The sequence below is a fragment of the Mercenaria mercenaria genome, chromosome 11 (genome assembly GCF_021730395.1).
Source record: "Mercenaria mercenaria strain notata chromosome 11, MADL_Memer_1, whole genome shotgun sequence".
Lineage (NCBI taxonomy): Eukaryota > Metazoa > Mollusca > Bivalvia > Venerida > Veneridae > Mercenaria > Mercenaria mercenaria.
Window position 1 is genome coordinate 51,857,353 of NC_069371.1, and position 28,000 is coordinate 51,885,352.

Sequence of the window (28,000 nt, forward strand, 5' to 3'; positions counted from 1 at the left end):
TCTCCCGTTTCCACATGTCATTTTGCAAAAAGCCGGTAAAGTTGTTTGCCAGACTGCTAAATAATCATGGTTTTAGAACTAAAAAAGGTGTTTATAAGTGACGAAGTGGATCCAAGATGTGTGGAAGTCCTAAAGGAAAGTGGAATAGAGGTTGTCAAAGACACAAAACTACGCACGGATAAGGAAAAGTTCCTCGCTGAAATTTCGGTATCTTTTTTTTTCTCAAATTTCTGCTCTGTATAATTTGCAACTCTATCACATTGCACTTTGTAGTCTTAGTAATTAGTTTTCACCATGATTCCATTTATGCAGTTGGTGACAATTGACAGTGTAGCACGACTCCACCAAAAGGAATTTAATGTAAGCTTTACTTACCATCGCTTTTTGCAGGTCGGAGACTTCCCCTGGATTGAGAGACAGTCTCTAGATAAGCTTACTGTCGCTGAGTGGCTGCTTTTTAATTTCTGACTTTTGCAGTCACAATATAAAACAAACTGTATACGTCGGATTAGTTCGACTAAAACAGTCTCTAGATCTAAACACTGTCTCTCGATCAAAAGACAGCATTTAGCTTAAGTGTTGAAGAAACATGAAATCATTATTAAAACAATCATTTCATTACAGTCGCATTATCGATAATGCTTAAACAAAATTCCCAAAATAATTTTGATTTTGGAAATTTGATAAAAGAAAGATAATTTTCTATATTTGAAATAAATTCTAAAAAGCGAGTTTTAATTACTCTTTCAATGATTTTCATTGCTTAAGCTAATTTGAGTCTTTCAATTGAAAGACATTTTGTCTTTCGAACGAGAGACAATGTTTAGATCAAGAGAATGTCTCTCAATCCAGGGGATGTCTCCATCCTGTTTTGAGCTCTTTACATGTATAGATCTACTCAAAGAGCTATAAAAATAAATTTTATACTTCTTTGATCTACTCTAGTGCTTGAGCGACCCTGTTTTAAAAACAAACCTTAAACCTTGGCAATTTGCTGGTACCCATTTACAGCTGGGTCAACTGAGACAATCGTGATAAAGTGCCTTGGACTAGACTCCACCAGTTCTTTACCTGGCATACAACTTCTCCACATCTCAAATGATGAAATAGAGGACAGTGACTTAACACATTGTCTGCCTTCATTAATCATGTAAATTGGCTTGTTAGGGTGTCAGGATATCGAAATATTAAATTGAAATGTTAATGAAACTTTCCATCATGAGATTCAAACGCTGGGACAATTTTTGTTTCGATCATACCGACGTGTCTACACCAGCTGCAAGAGCAGCAAAAAAAGTTTTATGATTGCATATATGATGTGCTTTTGAACAAACAAACATTTGGGGGTCTCATGCAGGTCACACAAGAGACAAAAAGTCTTTAATTCCTAATTCATTATCATTTTCTAGTGTAACTTTTTCTGTCGATATTTATGCATAAAGGAAGTATATCCGTTAAGCTTCTGAAATAGGAGCTAATTTCCCCCACCCCCACGAAAAAAAATTGAAATTCTGCCACTTCATACTATTTAAAGTGTCATTGAACATTGCAAAAAATTATACATGCATGTTACACATTTATAAATGCTTTGAGGAAAGCTGTTAAATATCTTTTTTTTCTGTTAAAATATAACTGTTTTAGTTTTAGCACATTGGTTTCTTGTAATTATTAAGCATACTGTTGTTAATTCACTTTTTACATATGTACCCTGCATATAACATTATACAACAGTTATTTACTGGTACAGTTGTGTTCATTGGCAAATTTGTTGGAACATTAAAGACTCTTCATAGAATAGCTGTTGTTTTTTTTTTACAATGACATATATTAGGCCAAGAAAAATGTGTTTAATGTCTTTAACATTTTATTGAATTGATGTAACAATATGCACAGAACTTGGTATATTTAGTTAAATTTAGATCGCATTTTATTTCTACAATGCAAGACAGTTATTTTTTGATGTTTTTAAAACTATACTGAAAAAGAGATTCACTGAATATTAAGTTAGCAGACAAAGTTGTGAAAACATTAATTCATGACCCGGGCACCACTTGATTACCTGTCATCTTGTAGTGTTGTTGTATTGTACTTGAATAGAGTACCTGTATTGAGGAAAGAGTAGGTCAGTAGGTTGTGGATTCAATGTGCAGAACATTAAATAGGAGTTCATAAAGTATAATGGTTATATAAATTATTTTATTTGCATATTTCCATGAAAGACGACTAAGTATATCCCTTAGTTAGACTTTTCTTCTAACAGGTCAGAGGTTTATAAAATACTGCCGTTTTTGCATACTCAGCCAAATTTTTCTGCACTGTATTGTGTACACCATGTGATAGGTTTTGATGGAAATTTACTGATCCTATTTATAAATATCTAGGACATCTAAAAATAACAAATATTGAGGCCTGGCTACAGTTTTCTTCTGTTCCCAAATAAATATTGACAGAACATGATTAAACTGAACTTTTAATAATTATTTAAACATTGCATATAGGTAAAGTTCTTATCCATTAATGAGCTGTCAAAGGAATCTAATATTTCCTTTTAAAAGATCTGTAGCTCTTTTTTCTCTAGTAATTACACAGGTTTTTGATACAGGAATGAGAATATTAAACTTTCTTCAAAAGGTATTAGATGTTAAAAACCTTTGGGTTAAGAGTTGATTCATTATATGTCTTTGATACAATCAAAATACAGTTCTTTTTTGTGTCCGATGTCAATTAATTGTATTCTTATTCTTTTCTCCCATTTCAGTAGTTTAATTATAACATTACTTGTTCAAAATCTGATTAACCACATTTAAAACATAAAAAAAAGAAACCAGGGAAAATCTTGTTTTATAGAAAGAGACTTTTTCTGCATATTATTAGACACAGCAAGTATTGAATCATTTTCTTTTTACTTTTTTTTATAAAAAATGAAAACATTAACTTCCTAAATTCAAACAAAATTGTGAAAAGGTACTGAAGGTGAAAAGTACTTTACAATCAACACATTGATTTTATGTTGACAAGTCACAATGCATTGCAGATGACATTTAAAGGTCTGCATGAAGGAAAATTTCCAAGTGAATCAATAGCTTCATGTGATGATTTATTAATCCCAGTGTGCTATTTACTTGTAACATCTCTATAGGAAAACTACACTGTTCAGGAGTTTGAAGAGGCATGCCCCACCACATATCTATATAGGAAAATTACAATGTACCCACCGTGACTATTCTTCTAGACTGTAGATAAAGAATTTGTTTTAAAAGATAATTCAGTAATCTCATAAAGTTTTAAAAATCATACTTGATATTGTGTTATAATGACATAAAATACATATAAATTACATTTTATTTATGTAGTTATGTATGATACTGAAAAATTTTCAATATAATTAATATACTGGTTCGGAACCATTTTCCGGACACATTTTCATATTTCGGCTCCATTATTCCCTAAAAAAATATTTGACATAAATGAAGCCCATATAACACAAACTTCAGCTCCTTCCGCAACCGATCTTGTAATCAGCATCGTGTTGTGACATAAAATATGGATTCCATGGGGCCTCAAATGGGGTCACTAAAAGAAGCATTTTTCTCCGTGAGGTTAACCAGTGTCCGGACAAATATTTCGATGGTGTTTTGCTGTTAATTTGATATCGAAATAAGTAATTAAACTATTTCTTACACATTTCATTATCATTCATCTCTTCAAAAATGCACATGAAACATAACCCGACGTTCAATAGCAGCTACTAAAGCAAAACGAGGTTGACTATGAAAAACTCAAATTTCTTCTAACACAAATTCTTGATAATTCCAATAGATATAGAATAAAATTAGTGCAAAATTCGACAACCCTGCATTTTATGTAACTGTTACCGAGAAATTAAAAGTAGCACATGTTATCTGCAGACAATCATTAAGTAGTTTAATTATTTCTTCCCCACTTGATACCTCGGCAAGTGTGAACTACTGCGCATGCGCAATGCTATCTTCATGCCCCATTAAGACAGAGAGTTGTTTTGTAAACACAGGTGAGTTATCATCATAAAACCTAACACTATACAGCCTTGTAACATAATGGTTTGTTGTGGACATGAAGAACAAACATCTAAATGATCTAGATGAAACAATTACATGAATAACAACGAAATAAAGTGGATATTACGTGTGTCCGGAAAGTGGTCCTGTCCGGAAACCAGTTCCAAACCAGTACAGTGCAGTCAAAGGCATTGCCTCCAAATGCACATTTGTAATAAAAAAAATCATTTGACCTTTGAAATATGTGATGGGTCACCTAGTGAAACAAAATCCAGCAAAGTCCATGGTTTGATAATTCATACTCCAGTGACTGGAAGGGTAGAACCCTATTTGAATGAAGTTATGGGCAGGGCTTTCATGGATTGTTCCAAAATATACCAATATATCCATAAAATATGAATAATAATCAAAGTCAAGCAGTATAGATACTAGTTTTTGAAATTTAAGGCAGTAGTTTTCATTTATCTTTACATTTTTTTTGCTTCATTTTATATTTTTCGATTGAATCAGTTTTTTTAGCTCACCTGAGCACGAAGTGCTCAAAGGTGAGCTTTTGTGATCGCCCTGTGTCCGTCGTCCGTCCGTCGTCGTCAACAATTTGACTGTTAACACTCTAGAGGTCACAATTTTGGCCCAATCTTAATGAAACTTAGTCAGAATGTTACCCTCAATTAAATCTTGGATGAGTTCGATATTGGGTCATCTGGGAACAAAAACTAGGTCTCCAGGTCAAATCAAGGGAAAAGCTTGTTAACACTCTAGAGGTCACAATTTTGACCCAATCTTAATGAAACTTGGTCAGAATGTTACCCTCAATAAAATCTTGGACGAGTTCGATATTTGGTCATCTGAGGTCAAAAACTAGGTCACCAGATCAAATTAAAGGAAAAGCTTGTTAACACTGTAGAGAGGTCACAATTTTGGCCCAATCTGAATGAAACTTGGTCAGAATGTTATCCTCAATAAAATCTTGGATGAATTTGATATTGGGTCATCTGGGATAAAGAAACTAGGTCACCAGGTCAAATCAAAGGAAAAGCTTGTTAACACTGTAGAGGCCACATTTATGACTGTATCTTCATGAAACCTGGTCAGAATGTTAATCTTGATGATCTCAAGGTCCAGTTTGAATCTGGATCATGTATGGTCAAAAACTAGGTCACCAGGTGAAATCAAAGGAAAAGCTAGTTAACCCTGTAAAGGCCACATTTATGACCATATCTTAATGAAACTTGGTCAGAATGTTAATCTTGATGATTTATAGGTCATGTTCAAATCTGGATCAGATGGGGTCAAAAACTAGGTCACTAGGTCAAATCAAAGGAAAAGCTTGTTAACACTGTAGAGGCCACATTTACGACTGTATCTTCATGAAACTTAGTGCGAATGTTAATCTTGATGTTCTTTAGGTCAAGTTCAAATCTGGGTCATATGGGGTCCAAAACTAGGTCACCGGGTCAAATCAAGGAAAAGCTAGTAAACACTTTAGAGGCCACATTTATGACCATATCTTAATAAAACTTGGTCAGAATGTTAATCTTGATGATCTATAGTTCATGTTCAAAACTAGAGCAGGTGGGTTAGAAAACTAGGTCACTAGGTCAAATCAAAGGAAAAGCTTGTTAACACTGTAGAGGCCACATCTATGACTATATCTTCATGAAACGTGGTCAGAATGTTAATCATAATAATCTTTACGTCTAGTTCGAATCTGGGTCATTCGGGGTCAAAATCTAGGTCACCGGGTCAAATCAAAGGAAAAGCTTGTTAACAGTCTAGAGGCCATATTTAAGACTGTATCTTCATGAAACTTAGTCAGAATGTTAATCTTGATGATCTTTAGGTCAAGTTCGAATCTGGGTTATGTGGGATAAAAAAAACTAGGTCACCGGGTCAAATCGAAGGAAAAGCTAGTTTTCACTTTTAAGGCCACATTTATGACCATACCTTAATGAAACTTGGTCAGAATGTTAATCTTGATGACCTTTAGGTCAATAGGTCAGGTGAGCGATACAGGGCCTTCATGGCCCTCTTGTTTTTCAAAAGCTCTATATTGATTCTTCATGTTCTTATTAACTGTACCTTAAATACATTAATATCAGTGTGTTATTGATGACAGCCCTAGTTGTTGGTTTTTAAGTCTCTATTAGTTTTAGGCATTTCAAAGTTAGGATATTTGTGATTTCATATTTTCAGAAATATGATGGTTTAATTGTACGGTCAGCAACGAAGGTGACAGCTGATGTAATCAATGCGGCCACAAACTTGAAGATAATTGGTCGAGCTGGTACAGGGGTCGACAATATAGATTGTGAGGCAGCGACAAAAAGAGGAATCATTGTTATGAAGTAAGTGTCAAGTAACTTTATATGTCATTAAGTCTTACTTTTTCATTGACTTAACATTTATAACATCTTTGATCAAGCTAGTAAAGGCATTGTCTTTGATCAAGCTTGTACAAGAATTGTCTTTGTTCAAGCTGATACAAGCATCATCTTTGATGAAACTGGTACAGGCGTCTAACTGGTTGTTGGATCAGAAATACTTACCCTAATACAGATTCCATCAAAAATATCGGAGAACTGTTTTGCTCGCAACCGGTTAAAGGGTGTGGTGAAGGACTCTCGACACCTCATTCCTGATGGAATCCATTGCCATGAGGGTATGACAGAAGAGAGGCCAATTTCCCTTTAAATGCATTTTTGCACTTTATTCAAACCCATGAGGTTCTCAGCAGCAACATCTGTACTGACTAGAAAATGGTTGTTTTTTATTCCAGTACACCAGGAGGTAACACACTGAGTGCTGCAGAACACACCTGTGCATTGATGTGCTGTCTGTCAAGGTAAGTGTCACAGGGTGAGAAAAAATGTGTAACATTGTAATACGTTTCTGCTGCTATACTGACTGAGCTACCACTGAACTGAAATATTTGTCCTCTTGAATTCAATGAGTCCAAGTATTGTAAGACTGAACAAATAATGGTATCACAGCCTAACATTGGACGACATACTGGGTATTTCACAGGGTGAGAAAAATTGTCTTGTCCTACTGGGACTTGAACTTAGTGCCTAGGAATACTGTTTTGATGCGTTACTGACTGGGTTCTTACTCATTTTCTTCCAAAATTGTAAATCTGACAAGATATTAGAAAAGATGAAGCATACAGTCTTTCATTCAGCTTAGATGAGTACTCTTCAATGCCCCTTAGATAATAATGATATTTCAGTTGACAAATCTATTATAGGACACCATTTGAGGACTTAGATTACAATTCATTGGGGGAGTTTGGGGACTGTAATTTTGGGGAAAATAGTTGGGTATTTGGGCAAAGGTTAATACCGGTAAGAATTTTGATACTAAATAAATTTTTGGGAAAACTGCATGATTTTAGAGAAAAAAGGGTGTATGTAAACAGTTCCCACTTAAGAAGGCGAAAAAAAACTTGATAAGACACTCTTAGAGAGGAAAAATCTTTGATATTGCACCCTCAAAATTTAAGAAAATGTAATAGTTTGATACAACTGTATTAATGTATGTTATGTTTCAGAGATATACCAAATGCTGTTGCAACAATGAGAGCTGGAACCTGGGACAGGAAAAGCTTCATGGGGTCAGAGTTGTATGGGAAAACTCTCGCAATTATTGGTCTCGGAAGAATAGGCAAGGAAGTGGCCCTTAGAATGCAGTCCTTCGGAATGACGGTAATTTTAGAATTGGCAAAAAAGTGGCCCTTAGAATGCAAGCCTTTAGATTGTTTATGCTCCTCCAAGGGAAAGGAATCAGCTACTGTTTCATCCGTCCATCCGTTGAATTCAGCCAATTATTATTGGAAGGATCACTACCAAAAGGACATGCTCATATTATCTTCATGTTGAAGTCTGATGATTTTTCACTTGGCTATTGCCTTTTGATTATACAACATTAGTTTACTATAGCACCATTTCTTGTCCAGATAATTTTTCAGCAAGGTCACACTTGAATGTAGCAAAACTTCACTCCCCAAAGGAGTGTGCATACAAATTTGCTGTTCTGGTCGTATACTTTTTATCGAGTTATTTCCCTTTGGTTATTCCACATTCGTAAACTATAGTGCCATGCCTGTCCGGAGTATTTCGATGGAAGCTTCACTTTTAAGAGAAGATGTGCACATTATCTTCATGAGTTATTGCCCTTTTATTAGTCCCCTACTGGTTGAAAACCAGTTTTGGGGACTATAGGAATGCTCTTTTCCGTCATTCCGTCTTTCCGTCATTCCGTCTTTCCGTCATTCCGTCATTCTGTCATTCCGTCATTCCGTCCGTCCGCAATTTCGTGTCCGGTCCATAACTCTGTCATCCATGAAGGGATTTTAATATTACTTGGCACAAATGTTCCCCATGATGAGACGACGTGTCATGCGCAAAACCCGGACTCGTAGCTCAAAGGTCAAGGTCACAATAGGAGGTCAAAGGTCAACAGGGCTTTTTTCCTGTCCGGTCCACAACTCTCCCATCTTTGAAGGAACTTTAGTATTACTTGGCACAAATGTTCCCCATGATGAGATGATGTGTCATGCACAAATCCCGGACCCCTAGCTCAAAGGTCAAGGTCACAATTGGAGGTCAAAGGTCAACAGGGCTTTTTAGCTCGACTATTCGAAGAATAGTCTAGCTATTCTACTCACCCTGGCGTCGGCGTCGGCGTCGGCGTCACACCTTGGTTAAGTTTTTGCATGCAAGTACATACAGCTATCATGTAAAGGCATATAGCTTTGAAACTTATTTATTCTTTTTCTAGGTCAATTACCAACCTCACTGGGTCAAGTTCCATAACTCTAACATGTATTTTGAGCAAATTATGCCCCCTTTTGGACTTAGAAAATTCTGGTTAAAGTTTTACATGCAAGTTACTATCTCCAAAACTAATGCAGATATTGAATTGAAACTTCACATGTGTCTTCGGGGTTATAAAACTAGTTGATAGCACCAAGTCCCATAACTCTGACCTTTATTTTGGCCAAATTATGCCCCCTTTTGGACTTAGAAAATTCTGGTTAAAGTTTTGCGTGCAAGTACATACAGCTATTACTAAAAGGCATATAGATTTGAAACTTATTTTTTCTTTTTCTAGATCAATTACCTACCTCACTGGGTCAAGTCCCATAACTCTGACATGTATTTTGGCCAAATTATGCCCCCTTTTGGACTTAGAAAATTCTGGTTAAAGTTTTGCGTGCAAGTACATACAGCTGTTACTAAAAGGCATATAGATTTGAAACTTATTTTTTCTTTTTCTAGATCAATTACCTACCTCACTGGGTCAAGTCCCATAACTCTGACATGTATTTTGGGCAAATTATGCCCCCTTTTGGACTTAGAAAATCCTGGTTAAAGTTTTACATGCAAGTTACTATCTCCAAAACTACTACAGATATTAAATTGAAACTTCACATGTGTCTTCGGGGTTATAAAACTAGTTGATAGAATCAAGTCCCATAACTCTGACATGTATTTTGGGCAAATTATGCCCCCTTTTGGACTTAGAAATCCTGGTTAAAGTTTTGCGTGCAAGTACATACAGCTATTACCAAAAGGCATATAGCTTTGAAACTTATTTATTCTTTTTCTAGGTCAATTACCAACCTCTCTGTTTCAAGTTCCATAACTCTTAACATGTATTTTGAGCAAATTATGCCCCCTTTTGGACTTAGAAAATTCTGATTAAAGTTTTGCATGCAAGTTACTATCCCAAAACTAATGCAGATATTGAATTGAAACTTAACATGTTTCTTCGGGGTTATAAAACTAGTTGATAGCATCAAGTCCCATAACTCTGATATGCATTTTGGTCAAATTATGTCCCCTTTTGAACTTAAAACTCTTTAGATATTTAACATTTTGGGTAATAATTTCCTGCTTCTGTGAAAATATTTCGAATAGTCGAGCTTGGCTGTCTTATGGACAGCTCTTGTTTCCTGTCCGGTCCATAACTCTCCCATCCATGAAGAGATTTTAATATTACTTGGCACAAATGTTCCCCATGAGGAGACGACGTGTCATGCGCAAAACCTGGACCCCTAACTTAAAGGTCAAGGTCACAATTGGAGGTCAAAGGTCAACAAGGCTTTTTTCCTGTCCGGTCCATAACTCTCCCATCTATGAAGGGATTTTAATATTACTTGGCACAAATGTACCTCATAATAAGACGATGTGTCATGCACAACTTTCAGACCCCTAGCTCAAAGGTCAAGGTCACACTTAGCAGTCAAATGTTAACATAGCATGAACAGGGTCTGTTTCGTGTCCGGTCCATAACTCTGACATTCATTAAGGGATTTTAATATCACTTAGCACAAGTGTTCCCCATGATGAGACGACGTGTCATGCACAAATCCCGGACCCCTAGCTCAAAGGTCAAGGTCACAATTGGGTGTCAAAGGTCAACAGAGTTTTTTTCCTGTCCCATCCATAACTCTGCCATCCATGAAGGGATTTTAATATTACTTGGCACAAATGTTTCCCATGATGAGACGATGTGTCATGCGCAAACCCAGTACCCTAGCTTAAAGGTCAAGGTCACACTTTGAGATCAAAGGTCAAGAGGATTTTTTTCCTGTCCGGTCTATAACTTTGTCATGCAAAGCAGGATTTAGATATCAGTTGGCACAAATATTCCCCTGGATGAGACAACATGTCATGCGCAAGAACCAGGTCCCTAGCTCTAAGGTCAAGGTCATATTTAGAGGTCAAAGGTCAAATTCAAGAATGACTTTGTACGGACATTTCTTCTTCATGCATGGAGGGATTTTGATGTAACTTGGACCAAATGTTCAACACCATGAGGCACCCTTGTTTTTAGAATTACATCCCTTTGTTTTACTATAAATAGATTTTATTGTAACATTTTTATTACTGGCGGTAGAGAAAAATCGAGACCACTTTTCTGTGGTACAGCATGCATGTTACATCCAATTTTTAGGTGTATTTTGACCTATCTCTACCTGGTAAAGAGTTTCCTGTGGACTTATGTTATTATTATTATTATTATTATTATTTTTTTTTTTTTTTTTTTTTTTTTTTTTTTTTTTTTTAAAGATTAATTTCCCTTTGTTGTTACTATAAATAACTTACATGATAACATTTTTATAATCAGCCCAAAAAATTCAATATGAAAACAACTGTGGGTTTTTATATATGCACATTTTAATCCAAGTGTGTTGTTATAATGTTATAACATATTGTATATGTAGTACAAAATTGTTTATACATCATTGACAGATATCAGTTCATCATGTTATACTGCAGTAGAAAAAATTAGGTGCCTTCCAGTAGGGGACTTTGTATTGCATGGCAATACTTCATTCACTTGTTAAACTTTAAGGCCATCGTTGTCCAAAATATTCCTCAGCAATCCCTGGCTAGAATTCAGCAAAACTTGGAAGCATTACTTATTAAAGGAGATTGGCGTATTGTCTTCATGTTCGAGTCAAATGATTTGTCCCCGAGTTATTGCTCTTTGACTCTTCATCATTAGTGCCTTCTTTATCTGGAGTATTTCTCGGCAACCCCTGGCTGGTATAAGCGGAACTTCCAGTTGTTGAATTCTGCTTTTTCAATTTTCATTATTATGCAATAATCATATTTCGGGGAATCGAATATCCATCAATTTTACAATTTTATTTCTTGTTAGTAGAGATAGCTTACAGACAAAATAATTTTTTATAGATACGTCATGATGTAATCTGATAAAAAAAAAAAGCAAATTGTTCCTTTCTAGCTCACCTGTCACGAAGTGACAAGGTGAGCTATTGTGACCGCTTGATGTCCGTCGTGCGTCGTCCGTCGTGCGTAGTGCGTCGTCCATCAACAATTTCTAAAAAAATCTTCTTCTGGAAAACCACTGGGCAGAATTACACCAAACTTCACAGGAATGATCCTTGGGTGGCCCCCTTTCAAAATTATTCAAAGAATTGAATTCCATGCAGAACTCTAGTTGCCATGGCAACCGAAAGGAAAAACTTTAAAAATCTTCTTCTCAAAAACCAGAAGCCCTAGAGCTTAGATATTTTGTGTGAAGCATTGCCTAATGGACCTCTACCAAATTTGTTCAAATCATGACCCGGGGTCAAAATTGACCCCGCCCCAGGGGTCACTTGATTTTACATATGAAAATCTTAAAAAATCTTCTACTCAAAAACCAGAAGCCCTAGAGCTTAGATATTTGACATGTAGCATTGCCTAGTGGACCTCTACAAAATTTGTTCAAATCATGACCCCCGGGGTCAAAATTGACCCCGCCCCAGGGGTAACTTGATTTTACATAGGAAAATCTTCAAAATTTTTCTAAAAATAAACCAGAAGGCCTAGAGCTTAGATATTTGACATGTAGCATTGCCTAGTGGACCTCTACAAAATCTGACAGAAATGCTATCACAATTGAAAGTTTTTTTTAAAGTTTCCAGTCAATATTATATTGGAAACATACTAGAATATAGACTATATGCAACCCATCTATGTAAAATAAAAACAGGTTTACCATGTAGGTTTTTAAAGTATCAATGAAACTTGGTATATATCATCAACATGAAGTGGACATGCACTTGTTTTCTGGGACTTTCGTGCTTGATTTTTATGCCCCCGGCATCTACTGATGCGTGAGGCATATATTGATCATCCTGTCCGTCCGTTCGTTCGTCCGTCCGTCCATACGAGGTTAACCAAATGGGACCGTTTCGTCTAGCATCAATACCCCTTACTAGAATGCCTTGATACTAATGCAGATGTAACCTGTGACCATTCCTCATCTTCAGACATCACCTGACCTCAGTTTGACATTGACCTTGACCTCATTTTGGACTAAGGTTGCTTTAATATGGGCCGTCTCTTGGTTAACCAAATGGGACCATTTTGTCTAGCATTAATACCGCTTACAAGAATGAATTGATACTAATACAGATGTAACCTGTGACCATTCCTCATCTTCAAACATCACCTGACCTCAGTTTGACCTTGACCTTGTTTTGGACTTAGGTTGCTTTGTATTGACAAGGATCAAACATTTATTGAACGCAACTCCTTGTTATTTCTGCGGTTATTGTCCTCTTTTTTTTTCTTTTTTTTTTTTTTTTTTTTTTACTTTGAATTATTACAACTACATAAGAGCATTGCGTACACAGTTCATACAGTTTCCATCCAAAGTATGATTATTTTTTTCCAAAATCAATCCCCAATTATGACCTTGTTTCTGACATTATTTTATTGTTTTGTTAAACTTTTTCAGGGGAATGTGTCATAAAATTTTGACATTATCTTTGTGTTTTTTCTTGCAGACGATAGGTTATGACCCAATTATACCAGGGTCAGTCAGTTCACAGTTCAATACAGAATGGATGGAGTTAGAGCAGATCTGGCCCAAAGCTGACTATATCACAGTACACACACCACTCATACCACAAACTAGAAGTGAGTCCAGTTCTAATAAAAGAATTTTTTTTGGTAGCCCAAGTCTCCAGGGTTATGAAAATGAGTTTGGAGTAGAGTCTAAGAATTATGCCTTGCCACTGATCAATTTCAAAATTGTGCTAAGAAGGAACCAATCAGATTCTGTGGCACTTCAGACCTTCACTCCTTCTGTCGCTGAAGAGTTTAGGTTAAGTATGCCATAAATGTTGCATAGGGATAACACATGTTTTTTTAGCTCAACTATACGAAGTATAAGGAGAGCTGTCCTACTCGATCCGGCATCGGCGTCTTTCGACGTGCCCATTTTGGTTAAAGTTTTTTACACTTTCTGTTTTTTATACTTATCTCTGTAATTACTACTTGATGGATTTGATTCAGACTTAAAATAGTTGTTCCTCATCATCACCTATATCATCTGACATAAGGGCCATAACTCTGGCACCAATATTTCATGATTTATGACCAGACTTAGATTTTCAGGTTAAAGTTTTGATGCACTTTCACTCTATCTCTGTTATTACTGAATGGATTTGATTCAGACTTAAAATAATTGTTCAACATCATCACCCACATCATATGACGCAAGGTGCATGACTCTGACACAGATTTTTTTTCATGAATTATTCACCTTTTTTACTTAGAATTTCAGGTTAAAGTTTTGATGCACTTTCACTCTATCTCTGTTATTACTGAATGGATTTGATTCAAGCTTAAAATAGTTGTTAAACATCATCACCCACATCATATGACACAAGGTGCATAACTCTGGCACAAATTTTTCATGAATTATTCCCCCTTTTTATTTAGAATTTCAGGTTAAAGTTTTGATGCACTTTTACTCTATCTCTGTTATTACTGAATGGATCTGATTCAAACTAAGAATAATTGTACAAACTCATCACTCACATCATATGACACAAGGTGCATAACTCTGGCACATTTTTTTCATGAATTATGCCCCCTTTTACTTAGAATTTAAGGTTAATTTTGATGCATTTCACTATATCTCAGTTATGAAATGCATTTGATTCAAACTTGAAGTATTGTTCCACATGGTCACCCACATCATATGACACAAGGTGCGTAACTCTTGCACCAATATTTAATGAATTATACCCCCTTTTTGCTTACAATTACTTATATAGTGTTTTGATACACTTTATCTTTACCTCTCTTATTACTTAATATTTTTGACACAGACTCAGGCTATTGTGCAATATCTTCCTCCACCATTGGAGTCATTAAACACTCCAGTGACAGCTCCAGTTTCCTCAGATGTGCCCAGTTTCACTATCCAGCATCGAAATAGTTGAGCGCACTGTCTCCTGTGAAGCTCTTGTTGAGTCATAAGGTCATCAGAATCTCGAGGTACCTGAGGAATTTGATAAACTGTAGATGCTGTAACTGGAAACAAACTTGCATTAATGCTATTCAAGCATAAGATTTGTGAAAAGCTTTTCCTTTTAAATTTGTTTCAATTATGCATTAAAGGGCCCTTACACCTTCACAGTTTGTCATGGCATGTGCATATATAAAGTTATGTTAGCAGCATATGATCTTGCTAACATATGTTTACTTTCCTGTAGAAACATGCCTTAAAAAGAACAACAACTGCAATTTAATGCTAGAATTGCTTAAAGTGGTAGTTTGTAAAGAGTAATGGTTACTAAAATGACAAGTATCAGCTGCCAGTTTCATTTGTTTTCATTAATTGTTTACAGATTTGATCAATGAAGGTGTGTTTGCAAAGTGTAAGAAGGGAGTTAAGGTTGTGAACTGTGCTAGAGGTGGGATTATTGATGAAGCTGCCTTATTGAAGGCACTTGATGCTGGACAGTGTGGCGGTGCTGGCTTAGATGTCTATGTAAATGTATGTACACTACATTTTTGTATGCCAAAAATATATTGTCAGAAGAGCACATTTAGGGAAGCAGAATTATCATCTGATTCAGGACAGAAAGAGGGATCCTCTTGTTTGCACCCTGTCTGACAGTTCCACTGTCTGGTCATAAATAGCCAGAAAGTGGATCTTGTCATAACTTTATAAGCTACTGTACAAGATGTTTCTCCATGAAACTTGGTACATGGATATATTAAAAATGCAAAAGATTTTTTTTTTCATAAAACTTGGTACACTGAAAGGAGCCAATTTTGGGGAAAACGCACCGAATTTTTAAAAGTATAAAACAAAAATGATGAATAGCGATTAATTTGATATTAAAAACTTTATGGATCCACCCTGTTCTACAAATGTTGCATCACATTACCGGTATAATGAACAAGATCTTTTCATTTATGCTACTAGATAATGTATGATATGCTTTTAACGGTATAATATGTAAAGATACTTTTTGGATATTATATATAAGTTTAAGACGTTACAACTAAACAGTTTGAGTTCCAAAATATTTTTGGATGATCAACCCAATATTGTGATTTCCTGTCACCTGTTTGCATAATTAGTATGATTGACATTTTCTAATGGGTATGTTTAAAGAAAAGTCAAGGAAAAGTTTTATTCTAACCCGACCAGCTTATAACCTACATACTTGTAGAGCAAAATCTATCTCGAGTTATTCTGCAATAAATCGACCTTGAACTGTGCTGCACACGCACCGTGTTTTGGCAAAATGCTGTGGCATAGCATGTAATTGTAATTTACGTTAAAAATACTCCTCTGATTCTTGTCTAACGTTATTTGAAGTAAGTAGTGTTAGAATCAAAATAGTAAGTATGTAAATAAGGTTTATCACAGAATAACCCTCGTTTGTCGTTTTTAAGTGTAGAAATATATCACTTGGGCCTTCTTGATATATTCATATGCATAAGAACTCCAAATTTTGGTTATTCTATGATAAACCCAATTTTGATACTTATTTAATTCTTAATTAAACAGAAGGTTAAAACTTCCAAATTTCCACGTCAGATTTAAGGTGGCTGTTTTATTAAATCAACAGGAGATTATACTGGTTATATTACAGGAACCCCCAGATGATTACACCTTAGCTAAACACCCAAAAGTTATCGCAACACCTCATCTCGGAGCAAGTACTGTAGAAGCTCAAAAACGTGTTGCTGTGGAAATAGCGGAACAGTTTGTAGATGTAATGCACGGACGAAGTCTTTTTGGTGCAGTAAGTTTGGCTCTTTGTGTTGGTCTATTTAAAACACAGTTTTAAGAATAGATCTTTTGTGCCCCACAAACTTTGGGAGTGGTGGATGGGGGGTTACTTAGGTTGACTGAATTTGTGCTATGCATATTTCAAGAAGTATTTTACCTAGATGCATGAAACTTTATGGGATTTTTATTAGCCCACCATCATCAGATGGTGGGCTATTAAAATCACTCTGCGTCCGTGGTCCGTCCGTCCGTCATTCCGTCATTCCGTCCGTCCGTCCGTCCGTCCGTCCGTCCATTAACAATTTCTCGTTATCGCATCTCCTCAGAAACTACTGGGGGGATTTTGACCAAACTTTGTCAGAATGATGTATTGGTACCCTAGTTGTGTCCCGCTGAAAATCAGACTGGTTCAACAATTTATGAGTGAGTTATGGCCCTTTGTTTATTTCTATATTTTACATAGATTTATATAGGGAAAAACTTTGAAAACCTTCTTATCCAAAACCACAGAGCCTAGGGCTTTGATATTTGGTTTGAAGCATCATCTAGTGGTCCTCTACCAAGATGATTCAAATTATTTCTCTGGGGTCAAATATGGCCCCGCCCTGATGGTTGAAAAGTTTATAATGACTTATATAGGGAAAAACTTTGAATAACCCCTTGTCCAAAACCACAGGGCCTAGGGCTTTGATATTTTGTATGTGACATCATCTAGTGGTCTTCAACTAAGATTGTTCATATTATACCCCTAGGGTCAAATATGGCCCCGCCCTGGGGGTCATATGGTTTACATAGACTTACATAAGGAAAAACTTTGAAAATCTTCTTGTCCAAACCACAAAGCCTAAGGCTTTGATACTTGTAATGTAGCATCATCTAGTGGTTCTCTACCAAGTTTGTTCAAATTCTCGCCCTAGGATCAAAAATGGCCCCGCCCCGGGGGTCACATGGTTCATATAGACTTATATAGGGAAAAGCTTTTAAAATGTTCTTGTCAATAACTACAACATTCAAATTTGGACCACATGTATATTTTTGAGTGGCAAGATGAACCTTGACATGAGTTGACCTTGATTTTGACCTAGTGACCTACTTTCACATTTCTGTAGCTACAGCCTTCAAATTTGGACCACATGTATATTTTTGAGTGGCAAGATGAACCTTGACATGAGTTGACCTTGATTTTGACCTAGTGACCTACTTTCACATTTCTGTAGCTACATCCTTCAAATTTGGACCACATGCATAGTTTTGTGCACTGGAAAAAACTTTGACATTGATTTTGACCTAGTGACCTACTTTCACATTTTTGAAGGTACAGGCGTCAAATTTGGACCATATGCATAGTTCCGTGTTTCAAAATGAAATTTGACATTGATTTTGACCTAGTGACCTACTTTCACATTTCTCAAGCTACAGCCTTCAAATTTGGACCACATGCATAGTTTTTTGTACCGAAATAAACTTTGACCTTTACATTGACCTAGTGACCTACTTTCACATTTTTAAGGTACAGGCTTCAAATTTGGACCACATGCATAGTTTTGTATTCCGAAATAAAATTTGATCTTGATTTTGACCTAGTGACCTACTTTTACATTTCTCAAGCTACAGCCTTCAAATTTGGACCACATGCGTAGTTTTGTGTACCGAAATGAACTTTGACCTTTACATTGACCTAGTGACCTACTTTCACATTTTTGAAGGTACAGGCTTTAAATTTGGACCACATGCATAGTTTTGTATTCCGAAATAGAATTTGACCTTGATTTTGACCTAGTGACCTACTTTTACATTTCTCAAGCTACAGCCTTCAAATTTGGACCACGCGCATAGTTTTGTGTACCGAAATGAACTTTGACCTTAAGATTGACCTAGTGACCTACTTTCACATTTCTGTAGCTACAGGCTTCAAATTTAGACCACATGCATAGGATTGTGTACCGTAAAAAACTTTGACCTTGACATTGACCTAGTAACCTACTTTCACATTTCTCAAGCTACAGCTTTCGAATTAGGACCGCATGCACAGTGTTGTGTACGGAAATGAAATTTGACCTTGAGGTAGTCAGTAAGTCTTGAAATTTGGAACACTCAAAAATGGCACATTGGTGGGCGCCAAGATCACTCTGTGATCTCTTGTTCAGAATGTAAATTTATGCACCTATGGCTTTGTCTGGGATTTCATTCAGTAAGATCTGTAATGGCCCTTGACAGCCAAAATATACATAAAGGGCCTAAGTTTGTGTCGCACATATCTCAAAAGCATATAACCTAAAGTCATGATATATAAATATGTAAAAAATTTATAATTATGTCTCCTACCACACAGTGGTGTGGGAGACATATTGATTTACTCCAGTCTGTGTGTCTGTCACAAAGCTTGTCCGCACTCTAAGTCAAACATTTCTCATCCGATTTTCGCCAAACTTAAACAAAATGTGTCTGACCATAAGACCTCGGGCCAAGTTCTATAACTAGCTAAATCGGTCCAGGCGTCTGGGAGTTATGGCCCTTGAATTACCAAAAATCAGCCTTTTTACTCTTGTCCACACTCTAATTCGAACATTTCTCATCCAATCTTTACCAAACTTGAACAAAATGTCTTTGACCATGAGACGTCGGCCAGGTTCAATAACTAGCCAAATCGATCCAGGCATTTTGGAGTTACGGCCCTTGAATTATCGAAAAATCGGCCTTTTTATACGCCCGTTTGAAAAACGGGACGTATTATGGGAACGCCCCTGGCGGGCAGGCGGGCGGGCGGGCGGGTTGGCGGGCGGGCGGCGTCCACAGACCTTGTCCGGAGCATATCTTCTACATGCATGAAGGGATTTTGATGCAACTTGGCACAGTTGTTCACCATCATGAGACGGAGTGTCATGCGCAAGAACCAGGTCCCTAGGTCTAAGGTCAAGGTCACACTTAGAGGTCAAAGGTCATATTCAAGAATGACTTTGTCCGGAGCATATCTTCTTCATGCATAGAGGGATTTTGATGAAAGTTGGCACAATTGTTCATCATCATGAGAAGGAGTGTCATGCGCAAGAACCAGGTCCCTAGGTCTAAGGTCAAGGTCACACTTAGAGGTCAAAGGATACAAGAATGAAAACTTTGTCCGGAGCATTTCTTCTTCATGCATAGAGGGATTTTGATATAACTTGGCACAAATGTTCACCACTATGAGGCGGAGTGTCATGCGCAAGAACCAGGTCTCTAGGTCTAAGGTCAAGGTCACACTTAGAGGTCAAAGGATACAAGAATGAAAACCTTGTCCAGAGCATGTCTTCTTCATGCATAGAGGGATTTTGATATAACTTGGCACAAATGTTCACCACCACGAGACGTAGTGTCTTGCACAAGAACCAGGTACCTAGGTCTAAGGTCAAGGTCACACTTAGAGGCCAAAGGTCAGATACAAGAATGACTTTGTCCGAAGCATTTCTTCTTCATGCATGGAGGGATTTTGATGTAACTTGACACAATTATACACCATCATGAGACGAAGTGTCATGCGCAGTTCCCTTCTTTCGAATTACTTCCCTTTGTTGTTACTATAAATAGCTTATATTGTAACTTTTTCATTACTAGTCATAGGGAAAAATCGAGACCACTTTTCTGTAGTACAATATGCATGCTACATCCAATTTTGAGGTGTATTTTGACCAGTCTCTACCTGGTAAAGATTTTTGTGAGGACTTACAATTTTTTTTTTGATGTTTTTTTTTTTTTTTTTTTTTTTAGATTAACTTCCCTTAGTTGTTACTATAAATAACTTATATTGTAACTTTTTTATAATTGACCGTAGGGAAAAACCAAGACCACTTTTCTGTGGTACAACATAGATGTTACTTTCCAATTTTAGGTGTATTTTAAGGTATCTCTACCTGGTACGGAGTTTTTTTGTGGACTTACAAAAACAAAACACTTAATTATTACTAAACAACCACAAAGTTAAAATTCCATTTGCAAATACAGGTGCTAGAGTAAAGAAATTTGCTGTGACGGGCGTATATTGTGACATTCTTGCACTCTTGTTTACTCTTGTCCGCACTCTAAGTCAAACATTTCTCATCCGATCTTCACTAAACTTGAACAAAATGTGTTTGAACATGAGACCTCAGTCAAGTTTGATAAATAGCCAAATCGGTCCAGGCATTTTGGAGTTAGGGCCCTTGAATTACCGAAAAATCTGCCTTTTTACTCTTGTTCGCTCTCTAAGTCGAACATTTCTCATCCGATCTTCACCAAACTTGAACAGAATGTGTTTGGCCATAAAATCTTAGCCAAGTTCAATAACTAGCCAAATCTGCCCAGGCACTTTTGATTTATGGGCCTTGAATTACTGATTGAATCCACTCATCCAGACCATCTATTTGGATCCACTCGTCTAAACCATCTAGAGAAACTAGACATTTTTCATAGGGGCAGTTGTGGGAGACATGCGCTTTTCTCAAAAGCATCTCTAGTTCAGCATGTGAAGTTGTGCACTTGGGGGTTTTGCTTGGGATTTCTCTTCACAAGACCATTATTATCTTCTTTGACTTAAAATATGAGTTAAGACCTAATATTGTGTGCCGAATGTTTCTCAAAAAGTATGTGACCCAGTTCCATGGAAGTTTTATAGGATTGTTGTTTAGCATGTCAAGTTATGCAACTGGGATTTTATTTTGAATGTACTACCCTTGCTCCGCTAATTCCCTCCCAACCTCCCCCTACCAAGCCACCTTTCAAAAAAAAAAAAATTATTTTTATTCTTTCAGTTTCTTTTATCTTGTGTCTCTTGAAAATGTTTTGTAATATCCATACCCACTCCTCCCCCACCCCTAAACCCAGGGTAAAACGGAAGCTTATGTACTCTTGCATTGTCAAAAGGTAACATGTAACAGTACAGTGACAGAAAGTGGAAGTACTGGTCCAGTGTACTGTGGATACACATCTAGTTTCTACTATACCTTTTAAAAATATTCTTTTTTATTGCATCATGTTGTTTATGCAAAGTAAAATTAGTTATTAATTTCTTTGGAAAGAATCTATTTGGAAATTCCTTTTCCAGTTTTTAATTTGTTGTTTTTTCATTCTTGAATATTTTTTTCCAGATAAATGCTCAGGCTATGCATAATGCATTAAGTGCTGATACTCAACCGTGGGTAGATCTAGGTAGATGTCTTGGTACCATATTAGCGAGTTTAGGGGCCAACCCAAAGAAGGGCATCAGTATTTCATCAGTTGGTAAGCCTGTTATTGTTGTAATGTACTAGTGTTTGACATATGAGCCGTGCCATGGGAAAACCAACATAGTGGGTATGCGACCAGCATGGATCCAGACCAGCCTGCGCATCCGCGCAGTCTGGTCAGGATCTATGCTGTTCGCTAACAGTTTCTCCAATTCCAATAGGCTTTAAAAGCGAACAGCATGGAGCCTGACCAGACTGCGCGGATGTGCAGGCTGGTCTGGATCCATGCTGGTCACATACCCACTATGTTGGTTTTCTCATGGCACGGCTCATATATTGTTTATATACAACCAAACCTATGCTAAGAACCACTGAAATGTAATGACTTATAGTTCATTTCTTTTTAATATATCATTTACAGAATCAGTGTATCTTGACCTGTGAGTAAGTACCACATACAAATAAAGACCATTCTTTTGGCTCTCATGTCTGTGATTTTTAGCTCGACTTTTCAAAGAAAAAGTAGAGCTATTGCACTCCCCCCAGCGTTGGCGTCACCGTTGGTTGAAGTTTTTGATAAAGTCAAATATCTCTGTTACAATCAGATTTATTTACTATCAAAGTCTACGCCAGGAGAAACAATCCCCATAACTCTGATTCATTTGAATTTTGACAGAGTTATGTCCCTTTTTATCTTAGAAATTTTTGTTTAAAGTTTTTATAAAGTTTTTACTGGCAAAGCTCGAATTCAGAGTCAAGCACTAAAAAAGTCAAGCGTGCTGTCTTATAGACAGCTCTTGTTCGGTATACAGGTATGAGAAATTCTGTTGTTAATTTGTGGGTACAATGGCTTATGCCCGAGCAGTAGAATTACAGCTAAAGTGTTGGAAAATTTAATATGACCCTGCTAAAATTCTTGCGTTGGACAAAGTAATAAGTCTAAAACAGGTGTAGTACAATGTATTTTCTAATTTTAGGTGTTGAATTAAATGATGCCAGAGTTTACCTTGTAGTATCTGTACTCTTCTGATTATTAGTCCTGCAGTTTCTGACACTATATAGGATTATGCTATTCTGTCTGTCAATCATTATGTGGGTCAATCAGCACTTTTATGCCTGGTGCATAACTCTGATCCATTAGGGGATTTGAATATTATTTGGCACAAAATTAATGTTCCTCATAATGGGGCAGTGTGCCATTTGCAAAACTTGGACCCCTATCTCAGAGGTAATGGTAAAGATCAGCAAGGTTTTTTGTATAACATACACATTGATTAAACCTTGAATGATTCTTTATCATGATATGGACTTGCATACCTTCTAATTTTCGTCTGGCTCCACCCCCTATTTTCAGAGTTATGGTCATAGTCAAAAAGTGTTATGGAAAATAGTAAAAAAAACACATTTTCAGCTTGTGACACACCTAGCTCAAAATGTATTTAATATAAATGGTTGAAAACTTGCATGGGTCTTAATCGTGATATAGACTTGCTCACCTATTTTTTGGCTGGCTTCACCCTCTATTTTTAAAGTTATGGCCCCTGGAATAGTAAAAAAATGCACATTTTCCCCTAATTATGTGCCTAGCTCAAAAACTGTTTGATGTTAAATCATGAAACCTTGCTTGAATCTTTATCATGATGTGACCTTGCACACTTGGCATTCTTGTTGAGAATCTTAGCACTTATTACAGAGTTGTGGCCCTTGAAATAGTCAAAATAGTGGATTTTTTGTTTGTGCTGCTTATAGCTCAAAAAGTATTTCGCAGCACCCTGCCCCTTTTAGGCAACACAATAAGTTTGACATTGTTTCTAATTTTAGGTGCAGGATTGAAGGATGCTGGAAGTTATCTAGGTGCATCTGTACTCTCAGGGTTGTTGTCTGTTGAAGGTGGTGCTGGAGATGCAGCATTAAATCTAGTCAGTGCGCCAGCAGTGGCCAAACAGCAGGGCATTCAGGTACTTCAGACAGTTTCTGATGTTTAATTGCACAGAACTATCCATAGGTAGCGAGAAAAAACTGGCAAGTCAGTTTCATACCCTGCACCTTCTATTAGATAGGTATACATGTATATTCCTACTTGGTTAAAAGTCGATTTCTTCCCTGTACATAGTCTATTACTCAGTTATGAAGATATGTATATAAAATGGATACATTCTAGGAGTGGGGGTAGGGTGAAGTGTAGCTGGCTCAGTATAAGGAAAAAATGGATACATTCTAGGAGTGGGGTTAGGGTGAAGTGTAGCCGACTCAGTATAAGGAAAAAATGGATACAGTCCAGGAGTGGGGGTAGGGTGAAGTGTAGCTGGCTCTGTATAAGGAAAAAATGGATACAGTCTAGGAGTGGGGGTAGGGTGAAGTGTAGCTGGCTCAGTATAAGGAAAAAATGGATACAGTCTAGGAGTGGGGGTAGGGTGAAGTGTAGCTGGCTCAGTATAAGGAAAAAATGGATACATTCTAGGAGTGGGGGTAGGGTGAAGTGTAGCTGGCTCAGTATAAGGAAAAAATGGATACAGTCTAGGAGTGGGGGTAGGGTGAAGTGTAACTGGCTCAGTATAAGGAAAAAATGGATACAGTCTAGGAGTGGGGGTAGGGTGAAGTGTAGCTGGCTCAGTATAAGGAAAAAATGGATACAGTCTAGGAGTGGGGGTAGGGTGAAGTGTAGCTGGCTCAGTATAAGGAAAAAATGGATACATTCTAGGAGTGGGGGTAGGGTGAAGTGTAGCTGGCTCAGTATAAGGAAAAAATGGATACAGTCTAGGAGTGGGGGTAGGGTGAAGTGTAGCTGGCTCAGTGTAAGGAAAATATAGGGAGAATTAGTGCAGCTAACCCAGTGTAGGGAGAGATAAGAGTAGCTGGACCAATATAGGGAGAATTACTTTAGCTGGCCAAATATAGGGAGAACTAGAATAGCTTGCCTGGTATAGAACAAATTATTAGAACTGGTCCATTATATGGGGAAATTAGAAAAGCTGGCCCAGTATATAATAGGGGGGGGGGCCTCCTTGGCCGAGTGGTTAAGGTCGCTGATTTCAAGTCACTTGCCCCTTATCGATGTGAGTTTGAGCCTCACTCAGGGCATTGAATTCTTCATGTGAGGAAGCCATCCAGCTGGCTTACGTAAGGTCGGTGGTTCTACCCAGGTGCCCGCTCGTGATGAAATAATGAAAGGAGGGGCACCTGGGTTCTTCCTCCACCATCAAAGCTGCAAAGTCACCATATGACCTTAAACTGTGTCGGTGCTACATTAAACCAACAAAAAAAAAAAATAATAATATAGGGAGAATTATAATAGCTTGCCCAATATGGAGTGAATTAGTATAGCTGGTCCAATATATAAGTAGCATTGTTGTAGCTGGCCCAATAGCCCAATAGAGTGGATCAGATATTACTGGCTCCACATTAATAATAAACTCTCTACATATTAAATCAACAACTTGCAGATACATGGCCATCATTTTGTTGTTGATCTTCACCCTGCTAAATTTCTAAAATGGACTGGTCCATCATTTAATTTGGTCAAAACCAATTATTATTTGAAGAGGTGATCTTTGAAAATTTACTGACTGAATAGCCAACAGTACAGACCATGATCAGCCTGCACAGATGTACAGGCTGATCTTGGTCAGCGCTGGTCCCAAAGGCAGAACCACTTGCCGGCAGCAGGCTAAAGGTTAATCAATTTGAAATAACTAAATAAAGTGAAGATTGCCAAAATGGTATAGTCATTGTCACATTAAATAAATCCTATTCTTATTAAGAAAAAGTTTGGAATATTGTTGAAAAAAAAATCCGAAACCTATCATGGCTACGCTTGAACTTAAAATAATTTTGATAATATTCACTGTTTAGGTTGAAAGTAAATATGAATCTACCAAGGGTAGTCAGCTTGTAAGTGTGAGTGCTGATGGACGAACAGTCACAGGGACCACATCAGGGGGCCAGCCCCTACTTATCAGCATTAATGGAGCCCAGTTCTCCACTCCAGCTGTTCTTAGTGGATCAGTTTTATTGTTCCAAGCAAAGAGTGATCCTAAACTGGTATCAACTGTTGCAGGTGTGTATAAGAAGAGTTTGAATTATATTTGTTACTAAATTTTTAGACCCAGCAAAACAAACAAAATGAAATTTTGATTTTCTCAAAGTATTCTTTGCTGGTATATTTATGGTGTTATTCCTTACAGTGAAACCCCTCCAAACTGGAAATCCCTCAAGACTGAACTTTGAGCTTAGTCTCTGGTTCATCCGGTTCAGATGATATTGCTGTAGTGATGTAAGGGAGATAATCCTGTTACTGGTGCAGAATGATTTCCTTTTAGTGATGTAAGGGAGACAACTCTGTTACTGGTTCATAATTTACTGTAGTGATGCAAGGGATATTTTTCTGCTTCTAATGCAAAATGATTTTACTGTAGTGAAGTTAGGGAGTAAAAAAAAAACAGTGGTTAGAACTGTCGCACATCTTTAATCATCAGCAACGAATGAACTGTTGCTCATTCCCCTAAAAACATATGATTTGTAAATATTACAAGTTGATGAAACATCTGCCAGCATTTGAAAATGAAAATTTTTTATGTTTATTGCCTAAGAGATAGTCCCCTTAGGTATCCGCTCAGTACATGCTCCAAGGTGGTAAGACCACCCTCGGTAAATGAGAATCTGATTGTTTTTTTTTTTATATATATAGCAGAATTTTGTGATTGACCAATTATTACAGTAACCCATTTTTAGAGATATACAGATTCCAAGGTTATAAAGGGAAGATAGGAGACAAGTCTTAAAAATAAAGCATCTGATTGGATAATTCGAAACTTAATTTTGAAACTGACCAGTGGCATTCCTGCATTTTGAGACTGGTCCCTAAATTTTGTGTTATAACCTTTAAGTCTGGAGTTAATCCATCTTAATGGGGGTATTAACTGTTCTATGATTATTAACTCAAAATATTTAAATTGATTCATATATAAATATTTTCATGTTTCAGGAGCCTTGTCAGATAATGGTGCTAGTGTGACTGGCTTTTCAGTTACAGTTGATTCCAAAGGTTCGCAGTGGGGCATTGTGTACCTGCCTTCCCCTCCACCAAATGGACTCTTCAATATCAGTAAAACTGTCCAATCAGCTGTTGAGTTGGAATTTTAACCAATCAGATGATGGCTTTAACAATTTTAACCTGCTGAAATTTAGAAGTATTAAGAACTACATATATTTTGTTCTGCTAGAAAATGTTTTCTACAAAAAGGATTTTTTACGAAAAAGAAAATGCTTGTAAAAGATTTTGATAAATGTTTCTTGAAACCAAAACAGTCCATTTTGTTACAGAAAATACACACAAAGTTTATATAAAACTGGAAGTGATCTTACAATCCACAAGTTAGTATGGTCAGTGTTTGTTTTGAACTGAAGGACCTGCTTAAACTAGATAAAAATTCAGTTTAACCACATTTAATTCATGCTCTCTTGTTTGCTTTAATGCCTTCAAGAAATGTAATGGGTCAAAATAATGACAAATATGTTATACTCCTTTTGTATCTTGTAAGGATATGATTTCATTCAGGTTTAACGATAATTCTATTATCTTGGCCTTTGAAAACTTCTTTCTATTCGAACTATGAAGAAAACTTCATAACATGAAATGCTCAAGCAAAAAATTAATACTGGTATGCAACTTTTTTTACCCTGAAAATAGCACCACATTGCTAAGCCTGGCATATGTGAAGTTTTACAATAAATATTCAGCCAGTTATTGCTTATACATGTATTTTAAGTTTTATTGAAAACATTGCAAGTGGTTTTGAAGCAGTGCAGCAGTAACTTAATAACTTTAGATTTTTATATAAGCAATAATTTATATATGTTAAAATAACTGGTTATCATACTCTCTAGCTAAATTTACCAGTATGTTATGTATTCATGCAGTATTATAGATGTGCTATTATACCTGTCTAGAAAATGTTAACTTTCTTATGCATTTACTTGTCTGATTAAGTTGACAAAGTGGGAACAGTTGACTTGTTTAATTAATATTACAGCAAAACAGTTCTATAAATGGTTCATTCAAAAATAATATCAAGGTAAGTTGTGCCCATTTAAGTCGACATAATCATTTAGTATGCAAAACATTTTGTTCAACATTTATCATACATCAGTATTGATAAGTATAAAATAAAATGAAGAAAAAACATCTGGTTTTAAATGTTTATTTGTTGCCATTATGCATGT

General features: G+C 36.6%; 1 protein-coding gene across 1 annotated transcript; it reads left to right on the top strand.

Annotated features, from left to right (window-relative positions):
- On the top strand, positions 1–27,962 carry LOC123530983 (D-3-phosphoglycerate dehydrogenase-like). The gene is made up of 11 exons (XM_053517429.1): positions 1–207; positions 6,234–6,385; positions 6,817–6,882; positions 7,588–7,741; positions 13,348–13,480; positions 15,202–15,350; positions 16,462–16,614; positions 21,701–21,833; positions 23,600–23,736; positions 25,631–25,835; positions 26,763–27,962. The coding sequence occupies exons 1-11, from the start codon at positions 67–69 to the stop codon at positions 26,918–26,920; spliced, it is 1,581 nt and encodes a 526-aa protein (XP_053373404.1). The 5' UTR covers positions 1–66; the 3' UTR covers positions 26,921–27,962.
- The last annotated feature ends 38 nt before the right edge of the window (positions 27,963–28,000 follow it).